Here is a 26,546-nt window from a genome sequence, read left to right on the forward strand (position 1 = left end):
GTATCATCTCGTTTGTTTATGCTGTGGGGGCGTTTTTCTATCTCAATGGCTTCTCTGATTATTCTGTTGTTAAAATGTTCAATTTTGGTGATAGTTTTGGTTTTTTTAAAATCAATTTCATGTCCCGTGGCTTCAAAGTGTTGGACCAGGGATGAAGTTTGTTCTCCCTTTCTGAGTGAGTTTTTGTGCTCTTCAATGCGTGCACTTATTCTTCTGTTGGTCTGTCCAATGTATGTGGTGGGGCAGGTGGTGCATGGGATTTCGTATACTCCTTGGTTTTCTAAGCCAATTATGTCCTTGGGGTTTCTTAGGATGGTGGATATTTTTCTGTCTGTGTAGAATGCTGTTTTGATGTTGTGTTTTTGGAGGACCTTGCTGATTCTGTCTGTGGTCCCTTTTAAGTATGGGAGGAGGGCTTTGCCATTTTCTTGTTCTCTGTCTTGGGTTTTTGTGGGTGTCTCTCTTCGGATTAAGTTGGTAATCGTGTTTCTTTGGAATCCATTGGCTGTTAGTACATTAGTGAGAGTGTGTAGTTCGGTTTTTTGGTGTTGTTCGTCAGCTAGGTGTTTTGTTCTGGAGCTGAGTGTCTTGGCTACGGAGTTGATCTGTGCTGGGTGGTGGTGTGAGAGTGCATTCAGATAGCGGTTTGTGTGTGTTTTTTTTATGGTAGATAGTGTGTCCTAGGGAGCTGTTGGATTTCTTGTAGACTAAGACATCAAGGAAGGGAAGTTGATTGTTAGCTTCTGTTTCCATGGTGAATTGTATTTTGGGGTGTAGGCTATTGAGGTGTGTGAGGAAGTCATCCAATTTTTCTTTGCCGTGTGGCCAGATTACGAAGGTGTCATCTACGTATCTGAGCCAGAGTTTGGGTTTGTGGTTGGATTTTTCTAGAGCGAGGGTTTCAAAGTGTTTCATGTAGAGGTTTGCGATGACAGGTGAAAGGGGTGATCCCATGGGTGCTCCTTCCATTTGTTTGTATCTTTGTCCATTGTAGATGAAGTATGTGTTAGATAGGCAGTGGTTGGTCAGATCTAGGATGTGTTTTGGGGGGTTGTATTTATTTAGGATAGCTGTCAAGGCTTCTTTGATTGGCACTTGGGTGAAGAGGGATACGACATCGAAGCTCACAAGTAGGTCACAGGGCTTTAAGTTTAGTTTACTTATGATCTCTATGAATTGGAATGAATCTTGTACGTGTGAGGTGATGGAATTTGTGTAAGGCTGTAGTTGTTTGGCAAGAAATTTGGCTAGATTTTGTAGAGGTGAGCCTATGGAGCTGACTATGGGTCTGAGTGGGGTTCCTTCTTTGTGTGTCTTGGGCAGACCATAGAGCTTAGGACATCTGGATGATTTTTCTCTGGGAATGATTGTTTTCTGGATCTCTTCACTGATGGGGGTGGCTTTTATTTTGGATTTTGTGGTTTTTTCCAGGTAGGTGGTGGGATCTGTCTTGAGGAGTTTGTATGTGGAGTCTCGGAGTAGGTTGGATAATTTGGTATGGTAGTCAGATGAGTTCATTACCACCGTGGCGTTGCCTTTGTCTGCTGGCAGAATGACCAGAAACTCTGGAAGTTCACCTTTCCTTTATCAGCTGATTGTGAATGGCTTATTTTGTACGCCTCTCATGGTTGTGTCTACTGTGACCCTCTGGATTCACATGAGATCTAAATCGCAACGCAATCAAATGAAGTTGCTCACCACCATCTTGCTGGCTCTCCTTTCCTTCCTCCTTTTCTCTCTCCCAATGAATGTCTTTTACGTCATTGAATATTTTTGTCCTCATCGTCTCATTCTGATGACCATTGGGATAGGATGTGCCTCTCTCAACAGCAGCATCAACCCTCTCCTTTATTATTTAGTTGGAAGGAAAAAGAAGGGAAAGGACCAGGCCAGAGCATCTTTCAAAGTTGCTCTGCAAAGAGTCTTTAGGGATGAGCAGGCAAATCCAGAAGACCAGGGAACTCCGAAGGATGACAAGTTGTGAAGAGCCACTGACACTGTATATCCAATATTTTATGCTACTGTTTAATGTAGTATATAATATGTGCTTTCAGTAAGAGTGTAAAAAAATTGATGTGATCTACAAGACAAAACTATAAAACTCAAAACCACGAAAAGAATAAACAATGCTGTATTCGTGGTTTTTAAAGTTAAAATGTTTATACCGAAAATGTCTTTATATTATTCTATTTGGGGTTTTTTATTTTTTTTATTTTTTTATTTTTATTTTATTAAAGAGTTTTACAAAAACAAGATTTTACAATATTATTTCGGTTTTTTTCATAATAATAGCTTTGCAGCAATAATTATTATCTTATACTGGATGATTTAAAAAAAAAACTATAGCCTTTATCATTTTGAATATTATGCTTTGTTGTCTATTTTCCAAGCATTATCATCAAGTTACAGAGTCTGAGATTCAGTTAGCCACTATAATCAATTTAGTAGCAGCTTAGGAACGTCCCTTTTTGAAATTAAGTTGTAGCTTGAATTGAAAGTTAATTGAAAACTTGAACGGTTTTAAATATTGAGGGGCATTAATGTCTGTTTATATTTTAAATTATGCACAGGAGATTTTATATCAGTTAAATCAGTAGCACAAGTAAATTCTCCTTCAAGTGAGTTTTTATTCTTCAGTACTGTAGAGATGTATCCCTTTTAACAGAAGCATCAATCAAATGACTTATTTATTTTTTTTAGGCAGAGAAAAAAGATGGAAACAACTGCAACGCTCTCTACATGGGGCTGTCCTTGAAGACCACCCGGAGGCTTCAACTGGTGCAGAATGCGGCCGCGCGAGTCGTGATGGGGATCTCCCGATACTCCCATGTAACACCTCTACTCCGCGAGCTGCATTGGCTTCCGGTTGCCCTTCGGGTGAGATTCAAGGTGCTGGTGATGACCTATAAAGCCCTAAATGGCTTGGGTCCGGGATATCTGAGGGAACACCTGCTGCCGGCATCAAGCTCCCTTCGTCCTGTGCGCTCCCACAGGGAGGGTCTTCTCAGGGTGCCGCCGGTCAAAGATTGCCAGCGGGTAACACCCAGGGGTAGGGCCTTCTCAGTGGGTGCGCCTGCCCTGTGGAACCAGCTGCCTGCAGAACTTAGGACTGCCCCCAACCTCCGTTCATTCCGCCGGGACCTGAAGACCTGGCTCTTCGAGCTCTCTGGCCCAGGCTGAGAATATTTTTAATTTTAATTTTAACTGGGTTTTAATTTTCTCAGGGTTCTATTTAATCTCTTTTAATTTGTTTTAACGTTTGTATTGACTGTTTTTTAAATGCCCTGTAAACCACCCTGAGTCCTTTGGGAAAGGGCGGTTGTTGTTGTTAGTTGCGAAGTCGTGTCCGACCCATCGCGACCCTATGGACAATGTTCCTCCAGGCTTTCCTGTCCTCTGCCATCTTCTGGAGTCCATTTAAGCTCACGCCTACTGCTTCAGTGACTCCATCCAGCCACCTCATTCTCTGTCGTCCCTTTCTTCTATTGCCCTCAACCTTTCCCAGCATTAATCTAAATAAAATAAAATAAAAATAAAATAAAAAAAGAACTAAACCAACCTCATAGGGAACATACAAAGTTTAGAAGGCAGTGGGGAAAAACAGAAAGCCATGAAGGATGATCAATTTTGTTTTTGCTTACAATTATGTGTAATTGAATATATATGGAATAAAAACATGTCAAATTATTTAAGTAATTACAGGAAATGGAAAAAAAGGAAACCTTGCTGTGTAAATAATCCAAGAAATGAAATACGACATTGACGATCCAGAAAATATCAGACTTCGTATTATTCTATTTTTTACCCTAACAGCTTTATAACATTTTTATATTTATATTTACATTCACAATAAAGTTTGCTTCTAGATTTTCTTCTTTTCAATGTATTTTAAAAATTTATGGTTTTTATCATTTTAATTTTTTTTTTCTACGTGGCTTCCAATCTTTGGTTAACCTTTGTTGACATTTCAAATCCTTGTAATACGTTCTTCCTCTACTCATGAGTAAAGAGACAAAACACAGGTAACCAAACATAGGTAGCATTGATCCTTCATCAGTGATAACTCTTGGTTGTGAACATCCAACTCGAGAATTCAAATAAATCACCAGGATCATTTCAGTTCCAAAATTCTTACTGTTTATTGAATACACGGCATAGTATTGTCAAAGCAAAATTCTCTCTGAGGTTCCCAGACACCAAATCAGACAAATAAACAATAGTTTCTTCACCCAAGCCCTCGCCCTCTCACATAGTCTCTGTAAAAAATTTCCCTTCATTATGGGAACCATCTGCTTTTCTTCCACACCTGCTTCAGTGTCCTTGGAAATGATTCAGGCTCTCATGGACTTCAGCAGAATCGACAAAGTTTCATTTCTCCATCTAAACACTTTTAAAGCAACCTCTCCCCCACCCCCAACTGTAATGGCAAGACTAAATGAAGAGGCATGTAATTGCCAAAGTTTCATTTTGACATAGGTGGCCTGTCCTCTATACATTTATAAAACACAGAATACAGAATAACAGAGTTGGAAGGAACCTTGGAGGTCATCTAGTCCAACCCCCTGCTCAAGCAGGAGTACCTATATCATTTGGGACAAATGGCTGTCCAATTTCTTCTTAAAAAACTCCAGTGCTGGAGTTTGAAATGCATATCAGTCTCCCTTTAATTCTTTGTTAGCAATCTAAAAAGATTTACACAAATATGAGCTGTCACTGTTGTGACTACTGCCTGTTGATGGCCTTCGGTTAGGCTGAAACAGGAAATAAAGATTTGTCCCATGTTTGGGGCCTAGCAAGGTAATTTAAATAGTTAACAAACATTTAACACATATCTCCCTTGCTTCTCAGCTAACAAAGTGAGATAGAGCTTGTGGCCTAGAGGTTAAAAACAACTGCCTAATGTGCAATCAGCCCAGGTTCAAATTTGTAAAAGAAAAAAGTGCCGGAACTCACACATGTTATACAACCTGCCTTGCCTACCCTATAAGGTTCCATCCAAAAAAAGGTGCCGGAACTTCGTTCTCAGCGTTCTATGAGAAAAAAAGCCCTGTCAGCTTTGAAAATTCTCAACAATGATCCTACTGGCTACACATTTCACTTCAAATACCAGAAAATTGAAGGCCACTCTAACTGGGGAAGACTGAATTAGAGCAAGTAATACTTGATAAATAGGATAGTCCAACTTGAGAAATGTTTTGTTTCCCACAAAGATAATTCTCTGCATGAATTCTGGATAAATGCAGAAATTAATCAGCATAAAGACCAGTTTCTTTTAAATTAAAAAAAGAGCTTGGTTAGAAAGAAACAAATGCATCTTTTGAATGACAATAGTGAAAGTAAACCGTTCATATCTTGGAACCTTCCGAAGTTTCCAGTTCATCAGTAGAGAGTTCCTCCTCCTTGAAAACTTTCTGAAACAACTCTTTGATGCCTTTCCGGGTTTTACCCTTCTGCCTCCCCACCAGGTAATAGATCAGGGGGTTAATGCCGCTGTTGATGCAGGTACACAAGTAGCCATAATGTACAAGGTTGGGATGTATATCTTTGAAAACGTACAGGATAAAATAAAAGGCATTTAGTGGAAAAGCCAAGAGTAAAAAGAAGAAAAGAGTGAGCAAAATAGCTGTCAAAAGCTTTCTCCGCCTTTGGCTCTTGGATATGAAGCAGATTTTGACAAACAAGAGAAGGCTGGAGATTGTCATAAGTGGGAGACAAAGCACCGCGTTAACAATGAACTGATACATCAGGGTATAACTCTTTCCAAATCCACCCACAGCTATAATTGTGAAGTGAATTGAAGAGAGGATGAAGGAGACGGCCCAGATGACAGCACACACAGTGGTGAACATATGCACCGGCCGGTGGCATCGGTACCAAATTGGGAAAAGGACCGAAATACACCTGTCCATGCTGATGACTGTCAGGAGAAATTGCCCCGTACTGTACATTAACAGCAGGACCGTTTGGAAGAGTTCATAGGGAAAGTCACAGTACAAGTGTGTAAAAAGCCAGTGGATTTCGATAATCAGCTCAGCGGTGAGGAAACCAAAGTCCGCAACAGAGAGGTTGATAATATAAATGGCAAAAGTGTTCCTCTTAACGTTGGATCCCAGCAGCCAGATAACAAGGCCGTTGCCCAACATTCCCAACACACACAATACCATAGAGAGGGTTGCAAAAATAAGCACTTCATTTATGTCAGAATCGTCACAGGTTCCGTTTTCAGCACTGGATGTTCCATTGATTTGTTCAGTGAATGGAGAGGGGAACGTTGTATTCATGATGCTCCAGTCTTTTGTCTTCCTTCTAGAGCTGCAGATACTCCTGCTGGAACAGAAGAGAAACAGATGACATTAGGTTTTATCACAGTTCTATTGCAAGATAGTCTCCAGATTAGCAGCCCCATCCTCACAATTAGCATGGAAGGATGCAGTTTATATGAAATGAGATGAGGGTGATGATCTGGCCTTGTTTATCTGAATAAAAAGGGGTTATGTGAAAGCCTTGATCCATCAAACCATGAGGTTTCCAGAGTCTCAAATCAATTATCACTTGTAAATAAGCTTTACTGGGTAACTGTGAGGGTAAGAGAAGAGATAAGCTTTATTGTTGTTTTCCACTGTGGGCACATTGGCACACATTAAAAATGAAATTCTGTTGCCCGCTCTCAAAAGTGTACACATACATAACACACATGTAAACATGCTATATACAACATATGTATATACCTACACCTTACATATAAATACATATAAATATTAATCACTGTCCGTCTTGAATACACAGCGGAAAGGGAATCTTGAGAATTCACAAGGTTGATACTGCATGGAATGAACCTATGATATAAGGTGGATATTCTGCTTCCACGAAGCCCCATCCCAGAAGGTAACAAGGAAAACAGGTTGTGAAGAGGATGTGTAGCATCCCAGAAATTCCTGTGGACCCTGCTCAAGCATCGCTTTTGTGCCATGCCCAGACCTAGATAGAAGGGAGTGAACAGTCAATAATCTGTTCTTATTGTCCTCACCACTCTCTGCATTGCCTTCCTGTCTGAAGCAGTGATGCTTCCAAACCAGACTGTAATGCAACATTTAATTTATTTATTTATTTATTTTAATTCCATTTATATCCCGCCCTTCTCCGAAGACACAGGGCGGCTTACAAGCTTAGCAGTAGCCTTCATTCTATGTATATGCCTGCTTATTAGGGCTTTCACACACACCCCCAAGCGGCATTATTACAAAGTCAGCTTAATTGCCCCCAACAATCTGGGTCCTCATTTTACCTACCTGGGAAGGATGGAAGGCTGAGTCAACCTTGAGCCTGGTGGGATGCGAACCTGCACTAATTGCAGGCAGCTGGTGTTACTTAAGGAGGCATTAGCCCACTGCTCCACCAAGGCTCTTAATCTTAAACATGGCAGCATGCCCTCGATCATCCCTCTATAGAAAATGCTAAGAACAGGAGAAGGAAGATGTAGTTTTCTCATGTGGCAGAGAAAATGCAGGCACTGCTGTGCCTGCTTCACCAGGGTCTCGCTGTTGAGTGACCCAGTAAAGTAGCTAGGAATATCAAAGCGTTTTCAAAAATATCAAAGCATTTTGATTTGTGCTTGCAAATTAACCAAGAGCAAAGGGCAGAAATTTGAAGTTAACAAAAATCATTCTAGTTATTAGTTGGGAGCACCACTGATTTGTTCTGATTGCTCTACATTCTCTTCTTCCTCCTTAAAAACTCTCTGGAAGATATTTTTTTTTTTAGTTGAACATAGAATGATGTTCCTTCTTTCTCCCCAGTAGAAAATAGACCAGTGAGTTCACGCTGTGGTTTACACAGGGACATTAGTAGTCATATGAAATGAAATTGAAATATATATTATTGAGAATAATACTGAGATAAATAATGCTTAGTGGAGTAGAAAAGATGAGGAAGAAAAACAGGGCAAGCAAGAAAGCTACGAGAAACTTTCCTTGCCTCTGCATCCATGATTTAAGGTAGCCTTTGATGAAGAGGGCCAGGCTGGAGACCCTCATGAATATCCTATCATATTCAAATGAATTGTTTCTGTTCAGCTGAATCCCACCACAGGAAGGAAGGAAGGAAGGAAGGAAGGAAGGAAGGAAGGAAGGAAGGAAGGAAGGAAGGAAGGAAGGAAGGAAGGAAGGAAGGAAGGAAGGAAGATGGATGGATGGATGGATGGGGGAAAAAGAAGGAAGGAAGACAAATGGGAGGGGAAAAGAAGGAAGGAAGAAAAGAAGGAAGGAAGGAAGCAAGCAAGCAAGCAAGCAGGCAGGCAAGCAAGCAAGCAGTGGTGGGATTCAAATATGTGAACAACCAGTTCTTTGTGTGGATGTCACTTCCGGAATTCCATTCTGGGCTTGGGCAACAAAAAAATTAGCTACTGGTTCTGCCAAAGTGGTGCAAACCAGCTGAATCCCACCACAGGAAGGGAGAAAAGAAGGAAGGAAGGAAGGAAGGAAGGAAGGAAGGAAGGAAGGAAGGAAGGAAGGAAGGGAGAGAGAGGGAGGGAGGGAGGGACAGAGGAAGGAAGGAAGGAAGGAAGGAAGGAAGGAAGGAAGGAAGGAAGGAAGGAAGGAAGAAAGACAAATGGGAGGGGAAAAGAAGGAAGGAAAGAAGGAAGCAAGCAAGCAAGCAGTGGTGGGATTCAAATATGTGAACAACCGGTTCTTTGTGTGGATGCCACTTCTGGAAGTCCATTCTGGGCCCGGGGAACAAAAAAATTAGCTACTGGTTCTGCCGAAGTGGTGTGAACCGGCTGAATCCCACCACTGGCTGGGAGGTATCCAGCTGCATGCCATTCTCAGCTGCCTGACCTTGAAGCTGTATCTCCTGTATCACTAACTGTGTGTAGTGAGCTTTCCCCCCTCCCATAAAACACCTTCCCTGTCAGAATCCATTTATATCACATTTCATAAATGTATAGGTAGAACATTGTGCTTATTCTGGGGATTCTGCCATCTCTCCGAGGGGGGGAGAGGATGGTTACTTAGATTGAAATAGGCGATCTTCAAACAACAGGGAAACGGTTGATCTGGGGGAGGGAGGGGGAGAGACAGATCTGGATCGCATCTTCATTTACGACTGAAAAGGAAGAAGCAATAACAATAAAAACAAGGAGAGTTCCCTTTCCCATGGAAGGGCCTGACACCTAAGCAAATGATGGGAGCCTGACCAAATGGATGAGGGGAGGGGCTGAAATGGAAATGCTTTATATAGGATTGAAATGTAACTTTGTTAGATTCCGTCTTGTATTGCCACAATCGATTCCATCCTAGTAAACATTTTCCTTTTGGACTAAACTTGCATCCAAGAGTTCTTATTTCCTAAGATGTGGATTGAGGTGGGTCCTGAAATTCCCCTCCCCCCCAGAGTTCATGGCAAACAGGCACCAAGTGAATGCAAAACACAGAGAAGGCAGTTCTAACAAATAATCGCTGGAATACAGATTTAAAATGATTAAGGAATAGATGACTTTTTCCTGATATTAAGGTTAATTAACACTGCCCTTTGAATGCATTGGTGTAAGTTAATTAAGTTAGTTATAGCATTAGGCTCTTCTCCAGTGAGTCCTTCCTTCTCATTAGGTAGCCAAAGTATTTGAGTTTTAGCTTCAGGATCTGGCCTTCTAAAGAGCAGTCAGGGTTGATCTCCTCTAGGACTGACCAATTTGATCGCCTTGCAGCCCAAGGGACTCGCAGGAGTCTTCTCCAGCACCACAGTTCAAAGGCCTCAATTCTTTGGTGCTCAGCCTTTCTTATGGTCCAGCTTTCACTGCCATACATTGCAACTGGGAAGACCATAGCCTGGACTATACGCACTTTTGTTGACAGGGTGATGTCTCTGCTTTTTAGTGTGCTGTCTAGATTTGCCATGGCTTTCGTCCCAAGTAGCAAGCATTTTTTTTAATTTCTTGGCTTCAGTCCCCATCTGCAGTGATCTTGTAGCCCAGGAAAATAAAATCTGTCATTACCTCCATTTCTTCCCCATCTATTTGCCAGGAATTGAGAGGGCCGGATGCCATGATCTTGGTTTTCTTAATGTTTAGTTTCAACCCAACTTTTGCACTCTCCTTCTTCACTCACAACAAGAGGCTCTTTAGTTCTTCTTCACTTTCTGCCATTAGAGTGGTATCATCTGCATATCTTAGGTTGTTGACATTTCTCCCAGCACTCTTAATTCCACTTTTAGATTCATCTAGCCCTGCCTTTCTCATGATGTGCTCTGCATATAAGTTAAATAGGCAAGGTGACAGTATACAGCCTTGCCGGACTCCTTTCCCAATTTTGAACCAATCAGTGGTTTCCTGTCCAGTTTTCACTGTTGCTTCTTGACCCCCATATAGGTTTATCAAGAGACAAATAAGATAGTCTGGTATGCCCATCTCTTTAAGAACTTGCCACAGTTTGTTATGATCCACACAATCAAAGGCTTTAGCATAGTCAATGAAGCAGAAGTAGATGTTTTTCTGGAACTCCCTAGCTTTCTCCATGATCCAGCGTATGTTGGCAATTTGATCTCTAGTTCCTTGGCCTCTTCGAAATCCTGCCTGTACTTCTGGTAGTTCTCGATCCACATACTGCTGGAGTCTAGTTTGTAGGATTTTAAGCATAACTTTACTAGTATGTGAAATGAGTGCAATGGTGCAATAGTTTGAACATTCTTTGGCACTGCCTTTCTTTGGAATTGGAATGTAAACTGATCTTTTCCAATCCTGTGGCCACTGTTGAGTTTTCCAAATTTGCTGGCAAATTGAGTGTTAGCACTCCATCATCTTTTAAGATTTCGAATAGTTCAGCTGGAATACCTCCACTAGCTTTGTTGTTGTTTTTAGCTTTCCTAAGGCCCACTTCACTTCACATTCTAGGATATCTGGCTCGAGGTCAGTGACCACCTCATTGTGATTATCCGGGACATTAAGCTCATTCTTGTATAGTTCTTCTGTGTAATTTTGCCACCTCTTCTTAATCTCTTTTGCCTCTGTTAGGTTCCTGTCATTTTGGTCCTTTTTCATGCCCATCTTTCACGAAATGTTCCCTACATCTCTCCAATTTCTTGAAGAGATCTCTGGTCTTTCCTATTCTATTATTTTCTTCTATTTATTTGCACTGTTCATTTAAGAATACATTCTTATCTCTTCTAGATATTCTATGGAATTCTGCATTCAGTTGGGTGTATCTTTATTTTTCTCCCTTGCCTTTTGCTTCCCTCCTTCCCTCAGCTATTTGCAAAGCTTCCTCAGAGAGCCATTTTGCTTTCTTGCATTTCTTTTTCTTTGGGAAGGTTTTAGTTGCTACCTCTTGTACAATGTTGCGAACCTCTGTCCATAGTTCTTCAGGCACTCTGTCTATCAGATCTAATTCCTTAAATCTATTTGTCACCTCTACTGTATATTTAACAGGGATGTGATTTAATTCATACCTGAGTGGCCTAGTGCTTTTCCCTACTTTCTTCAGTTTAAGCCTAAATTTTGCAATGAGAAGCTCATGGTTTGAGCCACAGTCAGCTCCTGGTCTTGTTTTTACTGACTGTATAGAACTTCTCCATCTTTGGCTGCAGAGCACATAGACAATCTGATTTCTGTGTTGACCGTCTGGTGATGTCCATGTGTAGAGCCATCTCTTGGGTTGTTGGAAAAGAGTGTTTGCTATGACCATTGTATTCTCTTGACAAAATTCTATCAGCCTGTGCCCTGCTTCATTTTGTACTCCAAGGCCAAACTTGCCTGTTATTCCAGTTATCTTTTGGCTTCCTACTTTAGCATTCCAATCCCCCATGATGATAAGGACATCATTTTTTGGTGTTAGTTCTATAAGGTGCTATAGGGCTTCATGGAACTGGTCAATTCCTGACTTGGACTACTGTGATATTGAATGGTTTGCCTTGGATTCGAACTGAGATCATTCTGTCATTTTGAGGATTGTATCCCAGTATTGCTTTTCCTACTCTTTTATTGACTATGAAGTCTACTCCATTTCTTCTGAGAGATTCTTGCCCTGTTTGACCATGTTCTTTTCACAGACTTTGAAAGATTTACTCAATAGTATAATCAGCCCAATTCCGAATGGGTCAAGGACCAGTCACAAAGACAATAAAACCTCACGAGGGTTAATTAGGAATCAAAAAGAGAATTCCCCTTCCCCCAAATCCACAATGTAATCATCATAACAATGAACCATAGTCCATGAGCAAAGAACCAACAATATAATAATTAGTGTTATACACCAGGAAAAAGCAGAATTGTCTTTGGGATCTCAGGAATAAGCAGAAAGCAAGGCCAGGCAATAAAAGTAGGAAGCAGAAGGGTTAAATGAGTTTGCTTTTGATCTTGATTTTGTGGTAACTACAGCGAAAAAGTATGACAAGCACAACAAGTGGCAATAGGAAATGACTAGTTTCTATAGAAAAGAAGATATGTATCTCGGGGTTTAATGGTGGTGTCCTTGGTGTTCGGGGAACTTGTTGTTTGCTTGCAGATATTTCATTACCCAACTAAGTTACATCATCAGCGTGAGTGAGTGTGGAGTTTTTTGCCTATTTACATACAGAAGCTTGCCCAGCCAGTTTTGCTGGGATGTGGTTTTTCTCTGTGGTAATTGTTAATATGTAACATGCAACATACACATAACGAACATCTGTAAGTAAACAACAAAGTTCAGAGGCTACCAAGAATTCTACAATAACTATCCAGACCTTTTTGTCTTTCTTATCAACAATTGTTAAGTCCGGGGTGTCATGTTGCAAATGCTTCATTTGTTTGAATTCTGAAGTCCCAGAGCAGTTTAATTTTATCATTTTCTATTACTTTCTCTATTTTATGATCCCACCAGTTCTTGCTTACAGGAAAATGATATTTCTTGCAGATCTTCCAATGCACTATTGTTGCTACTTTGTCATGCCGCTGCTTGTAGTCAGTCTGTGTGACCTTCTTGCAGCAGCTTACTAGGTGGTCCACTGTTTCTTCAGCTTCCTTGTATAGGCAGCAGTTACTGTCTGTTGCTATCTTCTCAATTTTGACTTGGTATGCATTTGTCCTTAAGACTTGGTCTTGTGCAGCCAGAATTAGTCCCTCAGTCTCTTTCTTCAACTTTCCTGCTCTTAGCCATTGCCAGGTCTTGTTATTATCTGCTTTCTCAGCTATTTTTTTAATGTACTGGCCATGTAGTTCTTTGTCTTCCCATGCCTCTATTCTGTTCTTCATTTAGTCTTTCTTGTAGTCCAGTTTGGTCTCTCCAGTAGTCAGTAAGCCTTCCTGATATACTAATTTCAGTGCATCTTCATCATTGTCCTTCAGATAATCTTCCAACATCATTTTTTTTCTTCTTCAACCATCTGATGTATTTGAAATATTCCACATCCACCTATTTGCCTTGGTAGATAGAGTCAGTGAATGTCACTGCGTGGATGAAGGGCATGATTCATTGTCATTATTTTTCTGGTCTTCCTATCCATTGCTTTTAGTTCTGCTTGAGTCCAGTCCACTATTTCAGCTGTGTATCTAATGACTGGAATAGCCCAGGTGTTGATTGCCTTCATGGTATTTCCTCCATTGAGTTTGGACTTTAAGATCTTCTTCACTCTCTTGATGTATTCACCTCTAATCTTTTTCTTGACTTCAGTGTGCTTGATGTTGTCAGCTTGAAGGATACCCAAGTATTTGTAGTAATCTTCCTTATGCAGACTTTTAATGTTATTTTCATGGGGCATCTTGATTCCTTCAGTTTTCACTATTTTTCCTTCTTTGAGAGTAAGTGTGGTACATTTGTCCAAGCCAAACTCCATTGGAATATCTTGGCTATATATACAGACAGTGTTCAGCAGCAGTTCTATTTCATATGAAGTTTTTCCATACGGCATCAGATTATCCATGTAAAAGAGGTGGGATAGTCTGGCAGATGTTTTTGATGTTTGATAGCCATGCCCTGTGTTATTCAGTATTGCTGACAGAGGAAACAGTGCAATAACAAATTTTGTCTATTAGGAGTTGATCTTTTGTTCCTCTGCTATTGGGGCGGTTTCCTTTCTGTTCAGATGGAAAGAGATTGTTTTCAACTAGATGCTGTTGCACTGCATCAGCTATCACACACAACATTTCAAATTATACCTGCAAGCATGCTGCTAACCAGTGCAATTCACAAAGTAGAGTGTCCCATGGGCAAAATGAAAAATGCTCATGATTCCTTAGGCTGCAGTAGTAGTTCTGAATACTCTTCAAGGGAAGCCCCATGGGTGATGCTTTCTGTATCTTCAAAAGTACCACAAGGTTAAGGCTTTTTTTCCCACTTCCATTGCTCCAAATAATCCTTTTCAACCCGTATACATTCTCAAGAACATATCCTGATATATAAAATCTGTTCAGTTTTCTACTGACCCTCACAACTAATAAAAAGATAGACAATTGTTTATTTGTTTGTTTATCTATCCGTCCATTCAACTAACTCTACAATTTCATGCAAAACAAAATCAGAAATCATTTACGCTTAAAGGCAAAGGATTGAAACAGACATTTAGATTCACTTTCAAGTGTTATTGCATTCTTACACAAGCTATAAACACAGATGTGATTAGGCAGAATTTCACTGTGATGTTTCTGGGTTTGTTTGTTTGTTAAAGTCTTCACATAAAGTGTTAAATCTGTAGAAACACTTTCACATGCCAAGTACATAGCAAAATGTTAAGCAAGTTCCTCTTTTCAGTACCTAGAATAGTGTTCCTGATGCTGGAATAAATTCTGCTTTTTTTCTTCACAACTGCATTAAATACAGACCACACTGGGTTCATCAAAGAAATCTTCCTTTCTTTGGATTCTCCAAGAGACCTGTTATTTCTTACCAGGAATTACTGCAAATCATCACCAGGTATGTCCAAAGCAAAGGTTGAATTTTCATCATGGTAACTGTAATATGAAAGAAAAACCACCACCCTCAGAAACTGCTAGGACGAGATTGTTTGAACATGCATCTCTTACAAAAGGCGCCCATCCAGATGACCACCCAGAAAACAAAATCAGTTAAATAGCTGGGTGGAAGAGATGTACCATTTCTACATGTACTTCCTCAGCACTATAAGTCGTAGCCAACATATCTTTTATGTTTTAATTTTTAACTGTAGTTAATTTATTTTGGGGCTGTTATTTAATTCGTTTTTTAATTTTTGTATTGTTGTTTTTTATTGTTGTAAGCCGCCCTGAGTCCTTTGGGAGATAGGGTGGCATATAAGTCCCGTAAATAAATAAATAAATAAATAAATAAATAAATAAATAAATAAATAAATAAATAAATAAATAAATAAATAAATAAATAAATAAATAAATATCTGTGTTTTTATACCAGCCTGCTTGCCATAAAAGTACTAATGGCCCCAACTGGGTTGTAACATCTGTTTGGAGACTGTGTGGAAGTTTCTGATGCATCCACTATACAGTGCTTTAAAGCAGTGGCCCCCAACTTTGGGATGCCAGGGACTGGTTTCATGGAGAAAGTTTTTTTCCACAGACTGGAGGGGGCTTGGTTTCGCATGCTGCCTGCATCCCGCAGCTGGGGCTTCACTTATTTGTGTGGTCCAGTTGCTGGTATGCCACAGACCACTGCAATTCCATGGACCAGGGGTTGGGGATCCCTGCTTTAAAGCATTTCCATCCTGTACCACTGTCAATTATAAGCAAATGGCCAATATTCTTTTACTGAGAGCTTGGGATAGTTCATATGGTCCCAAAACCCTTCTTAAATCCTAAACAGCAGTGACCCACAAATATATTCTTATTTTTCTGAACAGATGTAGTTATTTGTCAAGAACACTGTTTCCTTTCAAATGTGTGTCAGGAAGTTTATGAAGATTTCCTTTCTTGGTCCACTTTTCCTACTGACTTTTTCTCACCGGTGACCCAGTTCATTTTTGTCCTGGAAAATCTTCTCTGCATGTATCTTACGTTATGCAACTGCAGTCCCTGTCTATATTTTTCAGGTCACAGAGAGCAGACGGTTTTGAATAATTGTCTCTTATTCCAGCAAGTGTTCTTGTTTGTCTTTTTTTCTTTCCTACATTCATTCCTTTCAAAAAAAAATCAAGTAATTCCTCACTTTATATCACTGCAAAAATACGGTCTTACTTTCAGCCCTCCCATGAAACAGATTGGCGTGGGGCAGGAGGTGATTTTATATTGTCTGCTGTTGTATCAGGTGTTGCATGAGGCTATTGTTTCATTGTATATTTTATTTTATTCTATTATTTTGTTTTATAGTTTAGTTTTTAGTTGTGTTGAGTTTAGTTGAGCTGAGTTGAGCTGAGTTGAGCTGAGCTGAGCTGAGCTGAGCTGAGCTGAGTTGAGCTGAGTTGAGTTGAGCTGAGCTGAGCTGAGCTGAGTTGAGTTGAGTTTAGTTGAGCTGAGCTGAGCTGAGTTGAGTTGAGTTGAGTTGACTTTACTGAGATGTTAACTACCTTGACAGGACATACATTCCATTCAGGAACACAGAAATAATTTTGGAGATATACAGAGAACATTAGCCTCACTTTGCTCTAAGGGGAAAAGGGGAGGAACTGCTCTCTGGGTCTCAGGCCCTTCTCTTTAGATAGATGGATAACCTGTATTATCATTTTTTTTTACTGTGGACACAATGGTACGCATTAAAAATGAAATTTAGTTGCATACATAACACCCATTTAAACATATTATATAGCACATACTGTATGTATAGATCTACACCCTTACATATAAGTAACATATAACTATCACTGTCCATCTTGAATACATAACTGGAAGGAGGAAGCTTTAGAGTTCACAAGGTTGATGTTGTATGGAACCAAACTGTGACTGAATCTGGATGTTCTGCTTCGGATACCACGAAGCTCCCTCCTCCCAGAAGGTAACAAGGAAAACAGGTGGTGGAGAGGACGTGTAGTGTCCCAGACAATCTTGCGGACAATCTTCTTCTTCTTCCCAGTGCAAATAACAGATAGACATGGAAGCAAGGGAAAGAGGCAAAACTGAGTGGAAATGAGAAGAACCCAGTAGTGGGATTCAGCCGGTTCGCACCAGTTCGGCAGAACAAGAAGCTAATTTTTTGTTGAGTTCTGGCCCAGGCCCAGAATGGATCTTCAGAAGCAGCAGCCACACAGAGAACTGGTTGTTCACATATTTGAATCCCACCACCGGAAGAACCAGGGGAGATAAATTCCCCACAAAACTGAAAAGTATTTCCTTTTTAATCTGGCAAAGTCAAACTCCCCTCTGTGAGTCATTTCCACTTTTGCTTTTATGGAAAAGAATTGAGGTGAGATAAGTTCTTTAATTTGTAGGAGTCAAGTTATTCATTTGTTCCAGAAAGTTATAGACGCCAATTGATAATATGCCTAAAAACTGATTGGAGAGAATAATAACCTAGAGCAGAGGCAGGCAACCTTGGCTCTTTTATGACTTATGGACTACAACTCCCAGAATTCCTGAGCCAGCCATGTTGAAGGGAAAGGGGGAGGTTTCCAAGCTGAGCCATGCTAGCTCAGGAATTCTGGGAGTTGAAGTCCACGAGTCATAAAAGAGCCAAGGTTGCCTACCCCTGATCTAGAGACACCTATATCACCACCTTTGCCTTCTTGAGCAAGAACCAGTGTAGGAATTAACAAAAAGGTATAACCCAGGTGACTTTTATTCCACATTAGTGAAAATATGTAGGAGGACAAGAAATTAATCAGTGATTAAGCACCTGAAAGCAGGACAAGAAGCAATGGATGGAAACTAGTCAAGGAGAGAAGCAACTTAGAACTAAGGAGAAACTTCCTGACAGTTAGAACAATTAATCAGAGGAACAACCTGCCTCAAGAAGCGGTGAATGCTCCAACACTGGAAGTTTTTAAGAAGAGACTGGCCAGCCATTTGTCTGAAATGGTATAGGGATTATTATTATTATTATTATTATTATTATTATTATTATTATTATTATTATTATTATTATTATTATTATTATTCCAAACGATATCATTTTCTTCATCAGTGACTAAATATAAACCAATTGGAATATTGTTTTATTATTTATACGTGGTTCCAAAAAGAACATTTTAGCAGGATAAGATTTACGATTAATAACTTTGTAGAGCAGTTTTAATTGCCCTTTAAAGTAAAGGTGGAACAATCCACACTGTTTTGTATGCCATCAGAGTGATCATGTGAACATTGTGTTCTTTCCCTTTTTGATATTATATAGTTCTTGTGAACAACTAGAAGAAACTAACTCCCCACTAAACCAAATAGGATCCCTTCTTTTATCTGGCAAAGTGATCAGATAAACTGCCTTCCATAAGATGTTTCTCCTTTGCTTGTATGGAGAAGCATTGAGGTGAGCCAAGTCCTTTATTTAGTGATGTTCAAGTTCTTCATTAATTCCGAAAAGTTATACATATCAGATGATAAATCAACCTATATGGTTGAAAACTGACAGGAGATAATAATAATCTAGAGACACCAATATCACCACTCTTGCCTTCTTGAGCAGGAACCAGTGCAGGAGCACATAAAAGGATAACCTACATGACTATGAAGGGACGCGGTGGCTCAGTGGGTTAGGACGCTGAGCTTGTCGATCAGCGGGTCGAATCCCGAGTGCCGCGTACTCATCCCAGCTTCTGCCAACCTAGCAGTTCGAAAGCACATAAAAAATGCAAGTAGAAAAATAGGGATCCCTATGGTGGGAAGGTAACAGCATTCTGTGCGCCTTTGGCATCTAGTCATGCCGGCCACATGACCACGGAGACGTCCTCGGACAAGCGCTGGCTCTTCGGCTTTGAAACGGAGATGAGCACCGGCCCCTAGAGTAGGAAACGACTAGCACGCATGTGCGGGGGAACCTTTACCTTTACCTTTACATGACTATTATTGAAAGTTTTCAGTGAACCGTCTCACATCCTCCATCTTGGAAAAATCAAAACTGATGCAAATGACATTCGAATCTCTGTTGACTAACATAAGGTGAGGAGTTTATCCCTTAGTTGTCTGGATCCATCATTAACTGTCAAAAGAAATAGATACTGTATAATAATTTAAAAAAAATCAAAATAATGTTCATTTCCACAGAATACGACAACCATCTTTTTTGGAGTAACGGACACTGAAATGGGAAATTTGACATTTGATTATCACAGTGAGCCTAATGCCACCTACTCAAAAGGGCAACTTTTATGAGCCTGATTACCTGAAAAATGTCATCTGTTCTTTTATAATTTTAATCTGTATTCCCTTTTGTTGCTCTAATCTCCAGGTGGGTTCCAGCTCTAGTTAATATTTACTTTGATTAATCAAAAGCAGAGAAATTTCTAAAACTCAAATTCAACAGCCAGTTAAGCGCCTTCTTATCTTGTTACTCACAATGTGAGATCCTATGTTAGTAGAAATATTTAGCAGGGTTAAAAACAAATCGGCTAGTGATTCCAAAGGAGAACATTTATATTCATCTGTGAGTTAATATGAACGAACCAGAACATGATTAAATATTTTGTTATTTATAAGGGGGGGTTTCCCAAAGAGAACCTTTTAGAAGAATAAAAATGATGAATAATAACTTTAGAACAGTGGTGTCAAACTCAATTTCATTGAGGGCCGAATCAGCATTGCGGTTGCCCTCAGGGGACCGGGTGGGTGTGGCCTGGGTGGGCGTGGATAAAGTGCATATGGCCTATTGGGTGGGCCTGGCCAGCTCTACATCGTTCGCATCAAGGTTGCCTATGGGGGCCTGGGCAGGAGTGGGACAGATCTGAGGGTCTCTGGCAGAAGGAGGGTCTCTGGGCCAGGAGTGGGACAGATCTGAGGGTCTCTGGCAGGAGGAGGGTCTCTGGGCCAGGGCCAAGGCAGTGGGGGCCGTTCCCTCACTGTTTCCAGGATGGCTTCGCGGGCCGCATGAAACCATTTCACGGGCCAAATCTGGCCCCCGGGCCTTGTGTTTGACATGTCTTCTTTAGAATAAAGATGGGAAAATAGATACTGAATCATAGGCCATCAGAATGATCATGTGACCATTATTTGTTTCCTTTCCACTTCTCACGCAGTTCTCTGGGGAAAAAAAAAACCCATGGGAAGCCAAACCACACTCAAAACCTAAAAATCTGGCAAAGTGATCAAACAAGCTATCTTCTACGAGTCCTTTCTGCTTGCTTGTATGCAGAGGCCCTGAGATGAAGCAAGTCCTTTACGCTGTGGGAGTCAAGATTCATTTCCACAGAAGATAATAACCACATTGTCCAGACTAACATATATTAAAATGGAAAAATCGCCAGGCATTTTGACTGAATTTTACAATGGCAGTGAAGGCAGAAACCCCAGCATTTCTGCATCTGGACATCGAGAAGAAATCTTCTCTTATTTACTCATTCTCCTTGGTTTTCCAGGAATTATTGGCAATGGAATTGTCATCCGACATTTGACTTTCAAGATGAAGAGGAATTCTGTCACTGACTATATCCTCAATTTGGCTGTGGCTGATAGCGGGACTCTCATATTCCTTTTTCTGGTTGGAATTTGGTACCTAATTAGTAAGGATTTTCTCGTAGAATTAATAGAAGGGTTCATTTGGACTTACTGCGTTGGTCAACTTCTTCTGACTGTCATCAGCTTTGACCAATGTTTGGCTGTCTTCTTCCCAATTTGGTATCAACGCCATCAGTCCACACACCTGTCCGCCACAGTCTGTGTCATTATCTGGATAAACTCTTGGCTTATCTATGCATTTAATTATGCTCTGTTTGGGTTTGTTTGGTTTAAAGAGTTCCCCCCACTCTACCACATTCTCATATGTACCTCAGTTTGTGACCCAATCATGGTGGTCTCCAGCCTGGCCCTCTTCATCAAAGGCTACCTTAAATCACAAACGAAAAGGCAAGGCAAGCTTCTCACAGCCATCTTGCTTGCCCTGTTCTTCTTCCTCATCTTTTCTTTTCCACTAATTGCCATTTATATCATCAATGTTATTTCCAATAGGAAATATTTTAGCTTCATTCCATATGACTGCTTATATGCCTGTCTAAACAGCAGTATTAAACCACTGATCTATTTTCGACTGGGGAGAGAGAAGGAACATAAAAACACGTGCAACCTACAAATGACCCTTCAGAGACTTTTTGAGGAGGAGGAAGAAGAACATGAAAAGCATCCACAGGTCCAGGTTGTTAGCCAGTTATGATATACTCATGAGAGTGGGGGGTGGGAAATCCATGTTTCTTTAACTCTCATCCAGGATGTAGCTGTTAGTTCAGGCAAACCTGCTCTAGCAAATCCATGATTACCAGAAATGTAATGGGCTTCCTAGCACTGCTTTAATGTTCCCAGCTCTTTTATCCGGAGGGGCAGTTACTCAGCAAAAATGTTTTAGCAATGAGAATTGATTTGTGATCCATGCAAACATGTTATCCATTCAATATGCACGCGTCATTAATATCCCATGCATCTTTACATACAGTATATGGATTTCAAATAGAAGAATACTTATTTTAGTTTTGCTTTCAATAAAATCGTGATAATCTGCTCTTGTGGCTTCTTCTTTCTGTTTATGCCTGTTGTCAGCCACCTTGAATGGTAAATAATCTGGAAGGAAGGATATAAAATTTAGCAAATAAATGAATAATTCACCTCATTGTGTAGAGCAGGGTTCCCCAAACCTTTGGGGTTGGCAGCCTAGAGCAGGGGCAGAGAGGAAAAAAAGGATGGTTTGCTGGGAGGAACCATGCAATGGTTCAAAGTATTATGAGGTATTTAATCTGCCACATACTAAATTTTATGCTCCCATACACTTTAATACTTTGACTCCTTTTAGATTTTTCTCTGAGTTATATATATATATATATATATATATATATATATATATATATATATATATATATATGTGTGTGTGTGTGTGTGTGTGTGTGTGTGTGTGTGTGTGTGTATGTGTGTGTGTGTGTGTGTGAGAGAGAGAGAGAGAGAGAGAGAGTGAGTAAATTATTCAGATTGCTAATAAAGAATTTTAGGGAGGCTAAATGACTTGACAAATATTTAACATATGTGTGTGTGTGTGTGTGTGTGTGTGAAATATTTGTCAAGTCATTTGAATATGCCTTGATAATTAACTCTTTCTTTCCTGTTTTGGCCTAACTCAAGGCTATCTACAGGATATAGTCACAACTTATGACAGCTCATTATTGGTGTAAATTATTCAAATTGCTAATAAAGAATTTTAGGGAGGCTGAAATGATCATTCCGAACTTCTTATGTTCTCATCAGTCAGTCATACCCTTTTTATCTGAGATTCGAACCTAGGCTGATTATATATTAGGCAGTTGCTTTAACTTCCTGAGCCACAGGTTCTTTCTCTATTAGCTGGGAAGCAAGGGAGATATATGTGTTAAATATTTGTCAAGTCATTTGAATATTCCTTGCTAATTAACTCTTTCTTTCCTGTTTTGGCCTAACTCAAGGCTATCCACAGGATATAGAAATGATCATTTCAGCCTCCCTAAAATTCTTTATTAGCAATTTGAATAATTTACACAAATAATGAGCTGTCATAGGTTGTGACTATATTTCCCCCCCATGATGCTCATCTTTGAATGAATATAAACCAACCAGAACATTATTAAAAATGCTGTTATGTATAGGGGGTGAGGTGGGTCTCAAAGAGAACCTTTCAGAAGAACTTTTTTAAAAAAGAATAATACCTTTGCACAGCACTTTTAAATATACCTTACAATAAAGATGGAAAGATCCAAGAGATCATATGATCACTGTTTGTTTTCTTTTCACACAGTTCTCAGGAAAAAACAAAAACAAAAAAACCACAGGAACCCAAACTCCACACAAAACCTAAAAGGATCTCCTCTTTTTATCTGCAAAGTGATCAAACAAGCTGTCTTCTATGAGTGGCTTCTGCTTTGCTTGTAAGGAGAGGCACTGAGGTGAAAAAAATCCTTTACTTTGTGGGAGTCAAGATTAATTTCCACAGAAGGTAATCACCATATTGTCTGGAATAAAGTTGCTTCTGCTTTGCTTGTAAGGAGAGGCACTGAGGTGAAAAAAATCCTTTACTTTCTGGGAGTCAAGATTAATTTCCACAGAAGGTAATCACCATATTGTCCGGAATAAAGTTGCTTCTGCTTTGCTTGTAAGGAGAGGCACTGAGGTGAAAAAAAATCCTTTACTTTGTGGGAGTCAAGATTAATTTCCACAGAAGGTAATCACCATATTGTCTGGAATAAAGTTGCTTCTGCTTTGCTTGTAAGGAGAGGCACTGAGGTGAAAAACAATCCTTTACTTTGTGGGAGTCAAGATTAATTTCCACAGAAGATAATCACCATATTGTCCGGAATAAAGTTGCTTCTGCTTTGCTTGTAAGGAGAGGCACTGAGGTGAAAAAAAAATCCTTTACTTTGTGGGAGTCAAGATTAATTTCCACAGAAGGTAATCACCATATTGTCTGGAATAAAGTTGCTTCTGCTTTGCTTGTAAGGAGAGGCACTGAGGTGAAAAACAATCCTTTACTTTGTGGGAGTCAAGATTAATTTCCACAGAAGATAATCACCATATTGTCCGGAATAAAGTTGCTTCTGCTTTGCTTGTAAGGAGAGGCACTGAGGTGAAAAAAAATCCTTTACTTTGTGGGAGTCAAGATTAATTTCCACAGAAGGTAATCACCATATTGTCTGGAATAAAGTTGCTTCTGCTTTGCTTGTAAGGAGAGGCACTGAGGTGAAAAACAATCCTTTACTTTGTGGGAGTCAAGATTAATTTCCACAGAAGATTATCACCATATTGTCCGGAATAACAGATATTAAAGTGAAAATGTCATCAAACAATTTGACTGACTGTAATGACACCAATGGCAGCACTTTTGTATTTTCCCCTTGGTCTTATTTACTCAGTTTAATCTGCATTGCAGGGATTATTGGGAATGGAATTGTCATCACATTTTTGGGCTTCTGGATTAAAAGGAATTCTTTCAATGTCTATATCATCAATTTGGCCGTGGCTGACAATGGGACTCTCGTATTCCTATTTCTGAGCAAAATTCTGCACTTGCCTACCAACCAAGTTCTCCCAATCACAGTATATTTCATATCCACTTACTGCACTGGTCACCTTCTTCTAACAATCATCGACATTGACCGATGTTTGGCTTTGTTCTTCCCAATTTGGTATCGATGTCTTCGGTCCCAATACCTGTCCACCAAACTCTGTGCCATTACATGGATAATCACTATCCTTTTATGTGCAGTTCATAATAGTCTGATTTTAGTTAAGCCCCAGAATGTTATACAATTACTTTCATATTCTCATATTTGCCTTGGTTGGCATGCTACTCGTGGTAGTCTCCAGCTTGGTGCTCCTCATCAAAGGCTACCTTCAATCCCGAATGAAGAGGCAAGGAAGACTTCACGCGGCCATCTTGCTTGCCCTCTTTTCCCTCCTCATCTTTTCCATTCCACCAGTTGTCATTTATCTCAAAGATGTCCTTTTCAAACGCAGGTGTGGCAATTTAATCACATATGGCTACCTATGCGCCTGTCTAAACAGCAGTGTTAACCCACTGATCTATTTCCTACTGGGGAGAAAGAAGGAACGTAAAACCATGTGCAACCTAAAAATTAGCCTTCAGAGACTTTTTGAGGAGAAAGAAGAGGATGAAAAACAACCAGAGGTGCAGGTTGATAGCCAGTTGTGATATACTCACGAGAGTGGGGGGGGGGAATCATCTTTCTATAGCTTCTTGCCAAGATGTGACAGTTAATTCAGACAAACCTGCTCTACCAAATCCAGGATTACCAAAAATGTAATGCCAAGGAAGTTAGGAAATTAGTCTTGTCACTTAACCATAACATTCCAAGACATTTCAAACGGATCCTATTATGATGGCAATGTAAAAACACATGGGTTAAAGGGGTTAGATTTTTCTTGGATCTGAGCTGTTATCTTGGAGTAGCTGAACGGAATGATTCTCCTTATCTTCAGATTTCTGCACTGGCTCTTTGTTCATTTGCAAGCACGAATTAAAAGAGTTTTTAAAATGCTTTGATGTTCCTAGCTCTTTTATCCTCATAGACAGTTACCCAGCGAAGTTCATTTCCCAGTGAGAATTGGTCTGTGACTCTGGAAAACTAATTCTGTGTTAGCATCCACACGGCTTCAGTCTAATATACATGCTTCATTAATATGCACAATGGATTTTCCATTTTAGTAATACTGATTTTAATTTTGCTGTAATTAAAACTGTAGTCATCTATTCTTGGGGTTTATACTTTCTGTTTTATATGTTGCTATCCACTCTGAATGTGGAGTAAACAGAAAGGATGTAAATTTAGCAAATAAATTAACAATAAATCAGTGTGTTGTGTAGCAGTCGTTACATTTGCTCCAAAGCTACCTTTCCCAAAGATTCTCGTGAATGCTGCATTGTTCCCTCTTTCCCTCTCTGCCTGCCAAGAGTGATCTTCCACGTCTTTGAAATTACTCTTCTATACCTCCAAATTCAGGGATGGAGAGATCATGTCATATCCACTCCACTGTCCTCAATTCTATGTTGGTCACACGTGCTCAAATTGAACCAGGAAAAGCAGAGAAAAATGATCGCCACCATGTTCTTTTTCAATGAAAAAAAAAAGGATTGCCTCGCATTAGGATAGTTCATAAGGAAAAGATTTAAGATGAGAGGCAACATATGTGTAGCATATGAGAAGTTGGACTTTGACTGTGCAGATCCCCAGTTGACCATAGAGCTCCTTCAGTCATGAGCGCATAAAAACAGAAGCAGTGTGCCCAGCCCACTGCTTTCACAGTGGTCAACCAACTGTGCAAGGAAAGCCAGCAGATGGCCTACAAAAGCAGCTTCACCATCATCATCAAGGCTAAGAGTCACTGATCCCCAGGTTTTCCATGAAACGGCCCCATCTCTTTTTTGAAGCCAACCAAGCTGATAGCCAATGTATTGGGCCAATCTAATTAAAACCTTCCTTTCTTCCCAAGGGATCTTGGAAGTTTTCTGGTCCAATCCAGATCCCAAAGGATCTTATACCATCTCAAAGAAACGGTTGTCTAATCTCCTAATAATCTCCTTTCAGTGATTTTCCATCCCCTAGAATTTCCTAGTGATTTTCTATCCCCTCCTAGCTGAAAATCACTCCAGGAAAAGATATTGGGAGTTTAACCACTCATTGATGATTCTCCGAATTTAACATATAAATCTGTTTTATAGACCCAGACTAGGTCTCCAAGTTATTTCCCCCCCCCAAAAAAAAATACCTTCCAAAGAGCTTAACATTAAAGGAGGAAATTAAAAAAAAGCCAATGTGATAAAATGTTTATTTATTTAGTTTAAAAAGCAACAACAAACGTATAGGATAAAGTCATAAATTGCGAAGTAAAACCATCACATGAACTAGGCAGCTTTGCAGGACAGGTTGAAAAAAAAAAGCATTCAAAAAGCCTCAGTTTTAAAATGAGGGAAAAAAATCTTCACATGAGGCCGAAAAGATGCAAAGGTGAGACATTGGGGGGGAGAGTAAACTCCATTAACCAGGCAAAA

At 39.9% G+C, this 26,546-nt stretch overlaps 2 protein-coding genes and 1 pseudogene across 3 annotated transcripts in view; 2 read left to right on the top strand and 1 right to left on the bottom strand.

The window, feature by feature from the left end:
- LOC310638764 (proto-oncogene Mas-like) overlaps nucleotides 1-26,546 on the top strand; it is a 481,088-nt gene that overhangs the window by 384,737 nt on the left and 69,805 nt on the right. The gene's annotated exons all lie outside the window — the stretch shown is intronic.
- Nucleotides 5,346-6,281, bottom strand: LOC310638987 (mas-related G-protein coupled receptor member H-like; the record flags this gene model as incomplete). The annotated part of the gene is made up of 1 exon (XM_083360349.1): nucleotides 5,346-6,281. The coding sequence occupies one exon, from the start codon at nucleotides 6,279-6,281 to the stop codon at nucleotides 5,346-5,348; it is 936 nt and encodes a 311-aa protein (XP_083216475.1).
- On the top strand, nucleotides 23,810-24,689 carry LOC310638988 (mas-related G-protein coupled receptor member H-like; annotated as a pseudogene). The gene has a single exon. The product of its transcript is annotated as a mas-related G-protein coupled receptor member H-like (transcript).

Source organism: Vipera ursinii (genome assembly GCF_947247035.1).
Source record: "Vipera ursinii genome assembly, chromosome: 3".
Classification (NCBI taxonomy): domain Eukaryota; kingdom Metazoa; phylum Chordata; class Lepidosauria; order Squamata; family Viperidae; genus Vipera; species Vipera ursinii.